This window comes from Lampetra planeri, chromosome 7 (genome assembly GCF_965212315.1).
Source record: "Lampetra planeri chromosome 7, kcLamPlan1.2.h2, whole genome shotgun sequence".
Lineage (NCBI taxonomy): Eukaryota > Metazoa > Chordata > Hyperoartia > Petromyzontiformes > Petromyzontidae > Lampetra > Lampetra planeri.
In genome coordinates this window covers 6,851,673-6,864,995 of record NC_136113.1, presented here as the reverse complement: position 1 = coordinate 6,864,995, position 13,323 = coordinate 6,851,673, and the positions used below count along the sequence as shown (strand labels likewise).

Here is a 13,323-nt window from a genome sequence, read left to right as displayed (position 1 = left end):
CGGGGCCGGTCCTCCACCTCTCCACGTGTTTTCATAGAGTTGCAGAGATGATTCTAGATTTGAAGTTTTCGTGACTGCAATGATCCATAACTCTTTGGTTCTTTCGGTAAAGTCACGTAGGTGAAAATAAAAAAAATTAAAATGAAAATAAAAAAATTAGTTATTTTCATTTGATTTTTTTCACCTACGTGCCTTTACCGAAAGAACCAAAGAGTGCGATGATGTTTAACACAATTTAGATAATGTTTAAAAAATATATATTTTACCAGATAATGCCCACTGAGCTGTACAGCTCGTTTTTAGAAGCGACCTGGCCACAAATGATAGCTCAACAAAGTGTCTTATGTGCTCAGTTACAGCAGCCAAACACTCTAAACGCGTGTTTTTCTAAATGTGTTGAATTTCACCACGAGATTGTAAAGTTTATTATAATACATTTCAGTTGCTCAGTCCGATTGCAATGTATGTTAACTTGTTTGGGTAAACAGACATGAGATCTAATGAGTTTCATGGTAATTGATAGTAATTTTTAGATACGCGTGCCTTTTAACTTTTAATTCTTTATGTAAACCACATTAGGACAACGATGAAGTAAAAATGATAAGTAAATCGCTGCAGCGTCTGGTATCTCAGTTTCTAGAATTGCCCTCATTTACAGACTGCAGACACATTAATATAGTTGCAATCATTGACGAATGAGCATCTTCTTCCGTATGGCTGATGTCGATTCAGATCAACAACTAAAATCTCACATTCAGGAGCAGCGGAGCGTATCGTTGCGATGCTTTCTTCATATTTGTGGATCGGGGCATTGCGTCGTTACATGTTTTATAGTTTGTTCTGGATGACCACAGTCGCACACTCCTGGAGAGTTCAATCTAGATTTGAAGTTTTCGTGATTTACTTTATTTCATTTTATACCTACGTGACTTTACCGAAAGAACCAAAGAGAGTTTAAAATTTGGAGAGTTTAAAATTGTCCATTTGTGCATCAGGTCCCCGCATATACTGCCATGGGTTGTGCTGAAGCGGTTTAGGGACGAATGCTTATGATGGAGTATCCTAAAATAACTTAAAAAATAACGAACCATGTTTGAATATAGTGTGCAACAAACTATGGCCCTTGGTGTTTTAGCAACTCAGGATGTCCCGTTTCACCACCAAACTTTCAGCATTCCATAATGTATCGTTTTATTAGCGCTCTAGTGCAGTGGTTAAGCTGGGGTGCACGAACCCCCCTGTAGGATGCGAGATGCCCTCTATGGGGGATGCGAAACACGGCCACAGTCTTTTGGAATTGTAAATCATCGAAAGAGAAATTAAGCACGGTCACGTAAGTACACCTACTTTGTTTCATCAAACCTATGTATTTATTAAGATTACATACCTGTCAAAACTATACGGTTTAACCCGTATTCTTGTCCATACGGCGTACAGCCGTTGCAATGCGGGCAAAACATTGTTTTTTTGTTTGTGTTTCCCTCTTGTGATGGGACTTTGTAGAATGCACTTTGAGATGTATAAGGGGCACGGGGTGACCAATAATGTCTGAATTGGCCTATAATAAGGCAGGGCTCTGATAAGGGGTTGACAGGTATGAGATTACACATTTTTTTTTAACGATTAAAGAGATTGCAGGCTGCAGTGAAGATTAAGAACCACTGCTCTATGTGACTGTAGCGGCCTCTAGTGGTTGCCGCGGTGGCGGCATGCGAATTATTTTATTATGATTTATTTTTATTATTTTATTACTTCCCTTCTACGTGACTTTACCGAAAGAACCGTGAGAATTATTTTATTATGTTTTATTTTTATTATTTTATTACTTCCCTTCTACGTGACTTTACCGAAAGAACCAAGATGAATCCCATTCATTTAATCGCTCCCACACTCAACACAGGCGAATCGATTATATCGATTACTTCTGTAAGCTACCAATCGATTCGTAGAAGAGGAGGGGAGGTCACGTGGCCGCGTGAAGGCGGAAGTGCCTCTCGCGTTGAAAGCTTCCATTTGCTGCAACTTTGCCGCCTTCTGTTCGTGGCCGCCGTCGTGCGGTGGGGGTGCTGCGCTGAGCTGCCGGGACGATGTGGGACGGGGCGTTGTTCCTCGCCGCGCTCGTCATCTGCTGCTTCCTCATCTTTCTCACCGTCTACTTCGTATCCTCCTCACCGCCATCCCCACCACGCGAACGAGGCCTGGTCGCACTCGAGCCCCCGCTTGTTTCCTGGTCGCGCCCTCCCGACTTGGGCGTTCGCGAACGGCCCGGCGAGATGGCTGAGCGGGGCTTGAGGGTTGTTTCTCCGCGAGCCGAGTGGCCGGTGGCATAAGTTTAAATGTTGCACATAGTTGGGCATTTGACGTTGTGTATGTTTCGCAAGTGGTTTGGTGTATTGTCTTGCCAGTATTAAGTTCACAAGTACGTGTGGTTAATGCGGACAGGATTCCTTGCAAAAGGCTTCTGTTTGGTGTTTTAACATCTTAACACCTATTTTTTTTTCCCCCAAAAAGGGGTAAAACCGATTCGTATAGGTTTATAGTGTTTTAAGCAATCTGCCAGTGGACTGGCAGGTAGATTGATGGCTATTAAACAGCGGTGGTTGCAATACTTTAGACACCGACTGTATCGTGAAAGGGCCAACTCTTGAACCTTACGGCGGGACCCCGAGGTCCCATAAGCCCCCGGCTCTCGCACAAACTGCGTTGCGATGTCATTTTACGTCTGTTGAAGGCGAACGATACGGCAATCCATTCCTCTCGACGAGCTCTACACGATGCGCAAATTATAATTTGAAAGTTTTGTTTCTTCGGCGCCAGGCGGGTCGCGGCGTTGATGTGCGCGGTGAGACGCGAGTCGCCAAAAATAAATTACGATTTTGACTTCCGTTTATTCGGGACCCCGGGGTCCCGCCATAAGGTTCACTTGCTGAACATGTGGGCAGATGGCAATGGAGAACCTATCGATCTTTGAGCGTTAGTCCGTACGTGTGGTGGATTTTTTCCGGGTACTGGATATGCATCTCTCGCCAATTGCCCGTAAAACTGTGAACTGGCCAAACATCCGAATGCAGAATTCTGAGTCTTTGGGCTGAATGAAACTTTTTGCGTGAAGGTTCATTGTTATCTTTGTTACCGTTTAGTGTTACAATTTACTCAGCATTTAATCGGTGCTATTTATAGGGGACTATATGGTTGTATACTTGATTTAAATCTGAATCAAAGGTCCAGTTGAATGGGTTTTAAAGCCAATTTAGTACGGTAGTTCGTCTTCAGTTTATTTACCTTAACACGTTGCGAAATACAAATTAGTCTGAAATCGTGTACGTATTCTAAAACCAATGGAAACAGGTGAAATGTTACCGCTGCCTCCGTAAGCTGCGGGATTGAACTGTGATGGGAATGTGCACTCGTGGGCGTACTTAACAGCAATTGCAGATCATTACCCTGTCCGACCTAGAATGCGACTACCTGAATGCTACAGCCTGCTGCTCCAGGCTCAACAAGGTACATTTTCTAGCAGTAACCCTTAAGTTATCTGAAAACAAGACACTACAAAATAAGTTGCCAAGTTTATATTTTCCTCAGTTTGCCAGAATAATGGGATATAGGTGGTCATAAGTTTTAGATTTGAAGCTTTCGTGACTGCAAGTATTCATACTCTTAGGTTTTTTTCGGTAAAGTCACGTAGGTAACAATACAAGAATATTATTTTATTTCTATTATTATTATAAAATTTTCTTATTTTTTTTACCTACGTGTTCTTACCGAAAAAACCTAAGAGTATGGATAATTGCAGTCACGAAAACTTCAAATCTAGAATCATAAGTTGCTTATGCTGTACTGACCAGCACACCATGTTTCAGTTAATATTGAGTTTGTGCCACAAGTCCTTGCAAGAACATACCTTCACCGTTTACATTTTTTTCGGTCACATCACCATGTATGATCTCTGTGCAGAAGAAATGTACTTGGTAGCTTATATATATTTTGACTTAAAGTTATGTTAACCCGTTTTGCTTATCCATACTGCTTATTCCTAAAATCACTGCACATATAAAACTTATGTTACAAGTCTTACTCTTGGGTCTTCTGGTCAAGTCACATGAATAAAAATAGATCACGACGATTGCATCACAAGCAAACGTCGTTATGTTTTTTTAAATTTACGTGACTTGACCAAAAGACCCAATAGTATGAATTCCTGCAGTCACGAAAGCTTTAAATCAAGATGTTACAAGTCTTAACGATAGTTGTGCGTAATGTTGTCATTTGTACGTTGATATCTATGATTTTTTTTAATGGTTATGTTGCAGTGGGTGCTACCGGACTTGCTGGCTCATGCAATCATCACCGTGCTCATGCTGGTTACGATGCACTGGCTCATCTTCCTCTACAACCTTCCCTTGGCAATGTGGAACATTTACAGGTTAGCACAGTGGCTCCCCATCACTGAAATGGTAATGTAGTCCGTGTCTTTGTCTCAAAGATACTTTTTGAGGCACATTGATTCGGTATTACCAAACTTGTCAACTTCATAGTGTGGACTGGACGACGAACACTTTTTGGGCAATTATCATAGTACATTACGGAAATGACTAGCGCCCCCACATGGAAAATGTGCAAACTGATTTTTAAGTGGAATGCAATTCAACGCGCAGTTCATCCCATTGTTGACATAAAAGGTACTTTAATGTACATACGTAGAGTTGTTTTGTAATACTTAACCATCTTTAGACGAAATGGATACTGCATAGTGAAGCAAATGCAGGTTCAGAAAAATACCTGTGTATATCCCTGCTTCTCTTCTGATGGCACAGGTATCTCAACATTCCAAGTGGAAACATGGGTCTGTATGACCCAACAGAAATCCACAACCGTGGACAACTCAAATCCAGCATGAAGGAGGCTATGGTGAAGCTGGGTTATCAGCTGGTCAGCTTTTTCATCTATTTATACAGGTATTGTTCATATTCTGCAAGCACCGTGAACATTTATACATTAACGTGTGGATATAGTAGGTTTTGTCCGCTTTGTATTAGTGTCAGCATGTGTGCATGTGCCACATCCTTATCTTTTAATATTGAAATGGGTTATGATTTGTATTCACCTATGTATTGTTTTTCATGCAAGTAGAGAAGTGGCCTTTCAAATAACTGTTGTGGACAAACCTTTCAACAGCAGTTGTTTATTTGGCTAATATACACAGTAAAGACCGACAGGCTCACTGTAGATTGACCTAGGCATGTCAGTTTGGATCTGTTTCTGGCTACTTGTATTATTTCATAAATTGTCAATTCTATTGGCCCTGTTCCAGATATTGCTTTCTAATGTGGCTTGTCTTTAATTTGCAGCATGATCCTTACATTGGTCAGTGAATGAAATGGAAAAATTACAAGACCAAGATGAAGAAAAATTAAGTTTGTGGTGAATGACACTATCCACTTTATTCCCCAAAACACTCCGTGTTTCCACAATTTCTGGTCCACAAGCAATGTTCAATTGGTCTGCCAAGGCAGGTGGCCTGAGACCCAACAGCAAGGTCAGAATTGAGTGTACTAATACAAAGAGTGGTTCAAAAACCTCAGGATATTTATCTGAACGTCAGATACCCAATAATAAGTCTGCCATCTGCAGTTGGAGAGGTGTGAACATTCCGAGGGAATCAGGTGCAGCAGTGGCTTCTGAGTTACAAGACATCACTGCAAGCTGCACCTCTTCTGGGTTGTGAATGGTGAAGCTGTTGCTCCCCCTCAGTTTGTGGTTTACAAATACTGTACAGAAAATAGGCGGTATTGTTGCAGTAATCATGAAATGAATGAAAATGTTTTGAGGCTGCCTAGTGCCATCTTCTGTATTTTAAACATTTTAAAATTTCCATAATACTTTTGGTTTGACACTGCAGTTGATTTAATGTTGTGATTTTGTACAATTGGTCAAGTGGTTATAAAATTAAAACTGGAAATGTTCTAGTGGCGATTTATTAAACTTTTTAAACATTGCATACACTTTTAAACAAGTAGTCTAAACCACCGTTCCACAAATGATTTTTTTTAATCATACCAAACATGAACCCCCATTAACCCCCCCATTTTTAGCATTGTAGCATAATGTACAAGCCTCCATAAAAGTTTAAAACACTGCAATAAAAATTCTGGGGAAAAACGCAAAAGTATACAAAAGCTCAAAGTGCCAAAGCCATGTTGTGGTTTAAATGACTGGTGCCCTTTTTAGAACTCAGCACAGAAGAGAACAGGGGCTAAGACAGTGAAAATGAGTTATTACCAGTCTTACAAACAACTACTACACACTGTTAACCAACTTCATTCCATTATCCACCAGCTGAAATAAACTCGGGCTTTTTTTTTTCCTCTGGAATACTTTCCAGGTCGTGGCTATGTACAGACTGGGCTTTTTGGGGACCAGAATATGTTCACTTTGTGTTATGTAAGATGTCAGCATTTTGAGCCGAAAAAACTCCCATTATATTTATACGGTTTGCGTCAAGTTGCGACCTTGCACTTTGGCGAGTCTCAAAGGGAACTTTGTATCGGAAGACGCACCATGCTCAAAAATGAGGGCAAAATATGACTGCTGCTCAGCCAGCCATATACACATGTGAAGCTGTTAAGTTAACGCAACAAGAAGAAATGTAACTCGTAACAAGACATCACTTGCTTCAACTGAGTGCTCCTTGGTGGCTGTTGTGATATTGGTGGTGGACAGCAAGACCGAGTGCTTTGGCCTCAGTGTCAGGGACCCGGCTGGGTGCTGCAGATGTTGCCACATGGCTTCTTTGCCCACATCATGTCAGCTTTCCATGCTGCACAGCCCATCTGTAAACAATGCACAGGCTTTATTATAAATCGCTCTTGTCATGCCAGCTCTAACGGTCTAAAAATTAAAGCCCTAATTACTTTTTTAATTTTCTAAACTGTCAGTTTAAACAATGCCACCAGGATTCACCCATGTATGGGATTATAATTGCATGTTTTTACAAGGTATATTTGTTGGAACCAACGTTGCCACATACGCACCCATGTCTGACTTTAGCACTAAGCTATCAATGTGCACAACACCAATTGCATTAGTCAAACATGTTTTGTGCAGGGAGAACAGATACCAAACAGAATACAACTAGCATCCAGTGATACATTTGGCAAGTTGAACCAACAAGGCTTCATCATATACCACTTTTTCACCACCACATCAGTCAAAGCAGCGCAGGGCCCATCACAGGATGTTGGTGATCTTTCCACTGGATTTTTTTTTATGCCGTGCCAGAACCATGCCAAAATACGTTGGCTTCAACACACGTGAATTTGGCTTGAGGCCAAGCAGACCCAGAGCGAATGATTGCAGGACACCGTCACCGCATCATGTACATGTGTCTCCACTTGTTCATTGCAAGTAATGTCAACGGCTCTGCTTCTGCAGTTGAAAATCAACATGGCGACTCCAGAGCAGAGTCAAGGTGGCTGGGCATCGCCTTGGGCCCGGCTCCGTTGTAAAATGGAAAAAAGATGTAATAGTGAACAAAACGTATCACATCACCAGCATGCACCAATTTTTCAGGTTTTGTAAAATGGAGAACAGATACCAAAACAGCCAACAATATATACCGTAGATATAACCTTGGTGAGCAGATCCTCACAAAGGACCATCATTGCGGTTCCACCCTTTAACCTGCCCTGGCGCCTTCCCACAAACAACTCGACGTCGAACGACAAACCTTCGATGTCGTCGGCGTCGAGCGCTGGCCCCCAGATGCGCACTGTGCCGTCGTCGGAGGCGCTGGCCAGCATGCCAGGCACTGCCGGGTTCCAGCTCACACAGTTCACTGTGCGGGTGTGCCCCGTCAGCACCGCAATCGGCATCTCCCGCTTGCGATGCCAAACGTACACCTTGTGGTCTGTTAACGCGCACAAATGCAGGCAGGTATATATGAAAATTAAATGTGAAACGTTTTGCCCAGATATGCCAAAGAAATGTTTACGCATAAACATCGGAAACATTAAACGCAATAAACCATCGACAACCAAATCATTGTATCTTAGAATGGGAATCTGCATAGGATACTGGACGCTAAACCAAGCAATTTCAACAAGCTTTTTGTTCGTTAAGATTTGTGAAGTGCATTGAAGAACAAAGCTTCACATGGATAACGATTTATCATAGAAGCTAATATCCAAAGGTTGTGGTGTATGCAATGTATGTCCTTGTAATCTGTAGTCAGCTGGTTTAGAAGCAATGACATAGATACCCATGCACAGTCACAATGTCATTCAAAATTACACAAATGCATCCGAATCAAGCCCATCCTTTATTGGACATTTCTTTGTTCAGTGCCATAGTTAGGGAATGTCACAGGGCCGAGCGTACAGGCGCAGGTCACTTATGGTCCAATGTTTGAAAATGTTTTTTGAACGGTTTGTGACATGCGATGGATCGAAGGTCATCTTGCATAATGTTCTAGACCAATGGAGAGGCGAGACTCGAAATGCTCTGCCGGCCATTACGGTTCTGTTTGGCAGAATAACCGGCAAGGATTTGTTGGCTGATTGCAAACGGGTTGGGAACTATGAACAGTTCAAACAGACTAGATAGACAACTGTCCTGTCAGAGCCTGGTGAGTGATGGATCCAACCTTGTATTTGAGATGTTTCTGGATTGGCAAACAATGAGAACGCAGAGCAGAACTGTCACGACGTGATGACTGGCACACAACGTGGGGGGGGGGGGGGTTGAGGCTGTTTCGAATGTGCTGTAGCCTGCCGATGTCACCTGGTGTGCTCAAGGCTAACGAAAGGTTATAGGAGAATTTCGTAAACATGAAAACAACTATTTGGTGTAATTTAGACACGTTAAAAAATTGCAGATCCATCCCAAAACACTTTTAAACCGAATGTAAATGTCCTAGTTACAGACCTGTTCTCTCCACGTGCTGGATGAAGATGGGAGGAGGGGGTAGGTGCGGGCGGCTATTACTCGTTTACTCTGCTTGCATGACGCATGATTTATTGCAGCTAGATACTGTGCGGAGCAGCGTGTGGTGTGCACAGACCGGCTTCATTTGAGACACCACTGGGCAGTGATTGATTGCATATCAACTTGTAACCCTTTCACCTACAGGCTAATATTCTCCCCATAACTCTTGGGAACACTAAAATAGTCTGGGATCATGATCATAGGAATTGGGAAGGTAGACCGGCACAACTTAAATGGTGGCAACGTCTGAGTAATGACCCTGAGAGAAATCATTTCACAATATGGTATGAATTGCACCAATACAGTTCAAACATATTTATGTTGCTGCACAGGTTTGCATCAATAACTGACGTGCAACACCATTTAATGAGGGAGCTAACAATTATCATGGAAGGCTGATGACCAATCCCATCGTACCGACTACAGGAGATAGAAATGAAATGCATGACAAACAAGCAGAATGGTTCCATTGTAATGTTTGCAGCGCTGTAGATGGTTGACTGAGATGACAAAAGCAAACCATGTTATTGAAAAGTTGTGGGAATAATTAACAGTTTTGACTGATGGTGCATCTATTGTGAAAAAATATTTATCTCATTTCTCTGTAAGTGCAGTCTTGCTTCACCTGAGCTATTTCTGTAACCATATTTATTTTCTTTAAACTTAAGGTATAACAGCTCAATTCAAATTTTGTCTAGCATTAAAATAGCACGCAAATAACATAAATACATACTGTGAGAAATTTACAAGAGACGCGAGTGTGGTTTATGTAATTTATTCCATTAGCTTGGGATTCGTAAAGCTGCTTACTGGACTAGTCACCAATGAGGCCTGACACAAAAATGCACGAAAACATAAAAAAATGACCTTGCAATTTATTAATTCACTATAAAAACACGTATTTCCTCATTGTGCACAGTAATCCAGATCACTGCATGGTGCCAACAATTTGTCCAGTTGGTGCTCACAAAAACCAATTATGAACTAACTAATATGTAAAACTGTTTCTAATCCGCAAAATGAAATGCTCTTCTTTTTGCGGGTTAGTAACAGCTCGACATATTGTACTGACCTTACTGGTGTCTCCTGTGTGCATGCCACGCTGATGTGCGTGCCACGCGAGATGTGCGGCGGCCCTCACCCTCACTGCCGCTGGCCAGGAAGTCTTCGTTGTGGCCGCCCAGGCACGAGTGGATGGTATAGAAGCCCTGCGTCACTCCCTGGTATTTCCTGACCAACACGCGGTCCTGCAGGTCCCAAAGGTGCACTCCCTGCACACGCACGCGGTGGGGGTGCACGACTGACCCCCTCTGCCTTCATATGCCTGCAAGCTCGCACTTCGTGTCTAAATATACTGGTCACAACGCAATGCAGTTTAAGAATGAGCGAACAACGAAAATTCTTAATCAACAGTTACATAGCGCTGCCAAGTACCGCTTCACAAGCTCACATTTTTCAGTTCTTACCTGAGTTGCTACATTTAGCAGTGCAAGTCTCCCATTCTTTGACACCGTGAAAGACATTATTGGGTGGTCTTCTTGTACACTGAAAAACATGAGCAGCACACCTGTATGACTGACACTTGTTAATAGTATAAACTTTTCCAGTTGTCCAGTCTTGTGCATATTGACGTGAATATACAATTAAAGACTATCTTGACCGTTTTTACAATGTGAACATCAGCACAACAGAAATCGTACAAAATTCCTGAACACGCACTAGATAGATGCATTAGATGTCCAATTCCAGTATGTATAAGTTCACAGATCAGTAAAATGCAGCGGAAGGTAAGTGGCCGTGCTGCGCCCACATATTTCGGTCGGTGAGCTCCTCAAAGTTGTACGCGCGTATCCGCTGGTGCGTGTCCGACGCCAGGATGGTCTTGCCGTCGCCCAGACACCAGAGGCACTGTACGCGGACGCCCTCCCACGAGTCCAGCACATTGCCATCCAGGTCCTGCCGTGTGCCACAACAACGCAGCCGACTCGTTAGTCTCCTCCGTTCAAGGGAAAGGAACGGAAACGTCACTGACACGCGGATATGCATTATGCATGTTCTAATAAAAATTTCAGGAACTGCGTTTGGCTGTGGTGTAGAAACATGCTCAGAATGCTTTATCACCTTCATCATTAACATACATTGTATTTTACAAAAACAAAAGTAAATATATACAATTATATGATCAGCTCATGTTTTAAGCAGTGGCCTTACAGTTGGATAAAGCATTTCATATTTTGGTGCTTTAAAAAGACTGAGGTTTTGAAAAGTACTTGGTATACGACGATGTTTTCTATTCGCATCTGTGCACTTCACGCAGGAATCCTAATTTGATTTCAACTCTGGTTTTCCCAATCCTAGCTGAGAGTCAGTTTTATTCAGCCCTCAACTGGTTACAGATACGACAAAAAAACACTGGTTTTCCCACTCAACAGCGTGCAGGAGTGCAAATTGATATACACCCCTGGACAAGTGGTGGAAATTCCACAGGTCTGTGGCAGATGCAAGTCTCATTGATCCCCGGTAAGAAGGACTGAGTCGACCCCCAACTGGGCTTTGAGCTGGCAGCATTATGACGGCGAGTTGCACGTTCTAACCGCAAGGCCTCCCCCGTTCGTGTAACGTAGAGGGCACTTGATTTTATATTTTTTTAAAGGCACGTCAAGCAAGGGTATTTGTAGTTAAATGTAATTCCTCTTGGACTAGTTGTGGGACAACCGTGGCAATTTAAAAAAGCAAGTTTTGGGAGCATGCCGTACATGCCAGGATAATACGTTCTTACATCTGACATGAGAATTATTGGTCATGCTAACAGACAATTAGTGCCGACAGTCAAACACTACTTTCTACTAATAAAAGCAGCCACTGCATAAAACGATTTAAAAAAGGAACTGCACGAGGCTTTGCTTGTGAAAACTCCACTCTTCATCCCTTTGAAATCCTCTCCCTCTAATCCTCAATCCTCACTGGAGAAAATTAACCTTCAAATCACACATCACTGGTCAACTGCTTTAGCCGTCACCCTATGACAAACAGCTGAGATCTCAAAGCACTTAATTCCACCTCAATAGACTATTTTATTTGCAAAAGCTGAAAATTGTGAGTACCAGTGATCATCTATTAGTGTGGCGTCACGGTAGATTTGAACAAGTTTAACACATGGTTGGAAATCACAGCACGACTCTGAAAACCTAATTCCCCTTCATTTGTAAACTGGATGCACTACATCATTTATAAACTAATGGAGTAAATATGATTGAATTATTTTATGAATGACGATATATGCATTAAGCAGTAGCTCTAATTTATGTCCACATAGCACAAACAATTACAGCAATGAAGCCCCACACTGAAAACGAATTGCATGCTTTAGCAGCTCTTACTATTACTCTCTTGAACAGTGGCTCATTAAGACAGTCAAATGTCAACGATCATTCAATCAAAGTATGAATGTTTATGTTTTAAAGGGAGATTAAGTCCTGGCTATCAATACAAAGGGAGGGGGCAGTCTCTGGGTAGTGCATATGTACGTATGTTGAACTTCTTTTGCACCGTACGTAGCCAACAGTGCTAATTGGAGGTGCATACACTCACACACTGGTAGAACTGTCCCCGCTGCCCTCCTGTCACAAAGCGCTTGCAGTCGGGGTTCCAGGCAGCGCATGTCAAGCTGTCTTCATGGGACTGAGACATCTTCACTCTTAGCTCGCCGGTCTGCCAGACACACATGCACAAGCACAGGCAATGCAATGGGGAGTACCCCAGACTCAATGTTACACAGACCACCCGAGTAAGTGGAATTTCAAGCATTTCACGTTTTTAGATTAGTAACCAAGTATGAATAGAAATGTGATAAGAAACTAGAATGTATATTGAACAGTGTCAAAACTGAACCCTGCACATATGTACGTAGAACTTCTTTCGCACAGTCCGTAACCAACCGTGCTAAATCGGAGGTGCGGGGGTGGAGGGCCACAAACTAAACACAAAAAGGTACTGAGAGCGCTGCCCCCGATGCTTCTGCATGGCCAGCTTTCCCAGCGTAGAGCCCGACCTGTGCATTCCAAAGCCAGAGCTCGAAGCAGTCGTCAGGGCCACACACGATGATGTGCACATCGTCGGGGCTCCACGCCAGATAGGACGCGCCGTAGGCATGTCCCTCCAGCGTACGCACCTGCTTCAGCTGGAAGCTCTCCTGCCGGCACACACACGTGACCAAGGGGCATGTGAGACGAGCACTGGCATAACTATATACACCTGATGACGATTGCTTGTGTTGCAATCGAAACGTCGTGATTAAATTTATTTAATATTTTATACCTACGTGACTTTACCGAAAGA

At 42.6% G+C, this 13,323-nt stretch overlaps 2 protein-coding genes across 5 annotated transcripts in view; one reads left to right on the top strand and one right to left on the bottom strand.

The window, feature by feature from the left end:
- The first annotated feature begins 1,924 nt into the window (after positions 1-1,924).
- CNIH4 (cornichon family member 4) lies at positions 1,925-5,969 on the top strand. Of its 2 annotated transcripts, XM_078596143.1 has the most exons (5): positions 1,925-2,159; positions 3,436-3,504; positions 4,314-4,426; positions 4,818-4,958; positions 5,352-5,969. In XM_078596143.1, the coding sequence occupies exons 1-5, from the start codon at positions 2,088-2,090 to the stop codon at positions 5,377-5,379; spliced, it is 423 nt and encodes a 140-aa protein (XP_078452269.1). In that variant the 5' UTR covers positions 1,925-2,087; the 3' UTR covers positions 5,380-5,969. The 2 variants fall into 2 exon arrangements, with proteins under 2 accessions (XP_078452269.1, XP_078452268.1); XM_078596142.1 differs by lacking the exon at positions 5,352-5,969 and having other exon boundaries at positions 1,958-2,159; positions 4,818-5,148.
- The window catches only part of LOC144719872 (WD repeat-containing protein 26-like), a 48,948-nt gene continuing 40,292 nt past the window's right edge, over positions 4,668-13,323 (bottom strand). For 2 of the 3 annotated variants that reach the window (XM_078596139.1, XM_078596140.1), the window contains 7 exons: positions 13,037-13,177; positions 12,577-12,696; positions 10,796-10,941; positions 10,452-10,530; positions 10,127-10,256; positions 7,730-7,909; positions 5,414-6,833 (listed from right to left, as the gene is read on the bottom strand). In XM_078596139.1, coding sequence (XP_078452265.1) covers positions 6,808-6,833; positions 7,730-7,909; positions 10,127-10,256; positions 10,452-10,530; positions 10,796-10,941; positions 12,577-12,696; positions 13,037-13,177 — 822 coding nt within the window. In that variant the 3' untranslated portion in view covers positions 5,414-6,807. Of the gene's footprint in view, positions 6,834-7,729; positions 7,910-10,057; positions 10,257-10,451; positions 10,531-10,795; positions 10,942-12,576; positions 12,697-13,036; positions 13,178-13,323 lie in introns of all 3 variants that reach the window. The other variant, XR_013585673.1, reaches the window with a different exon arrangement.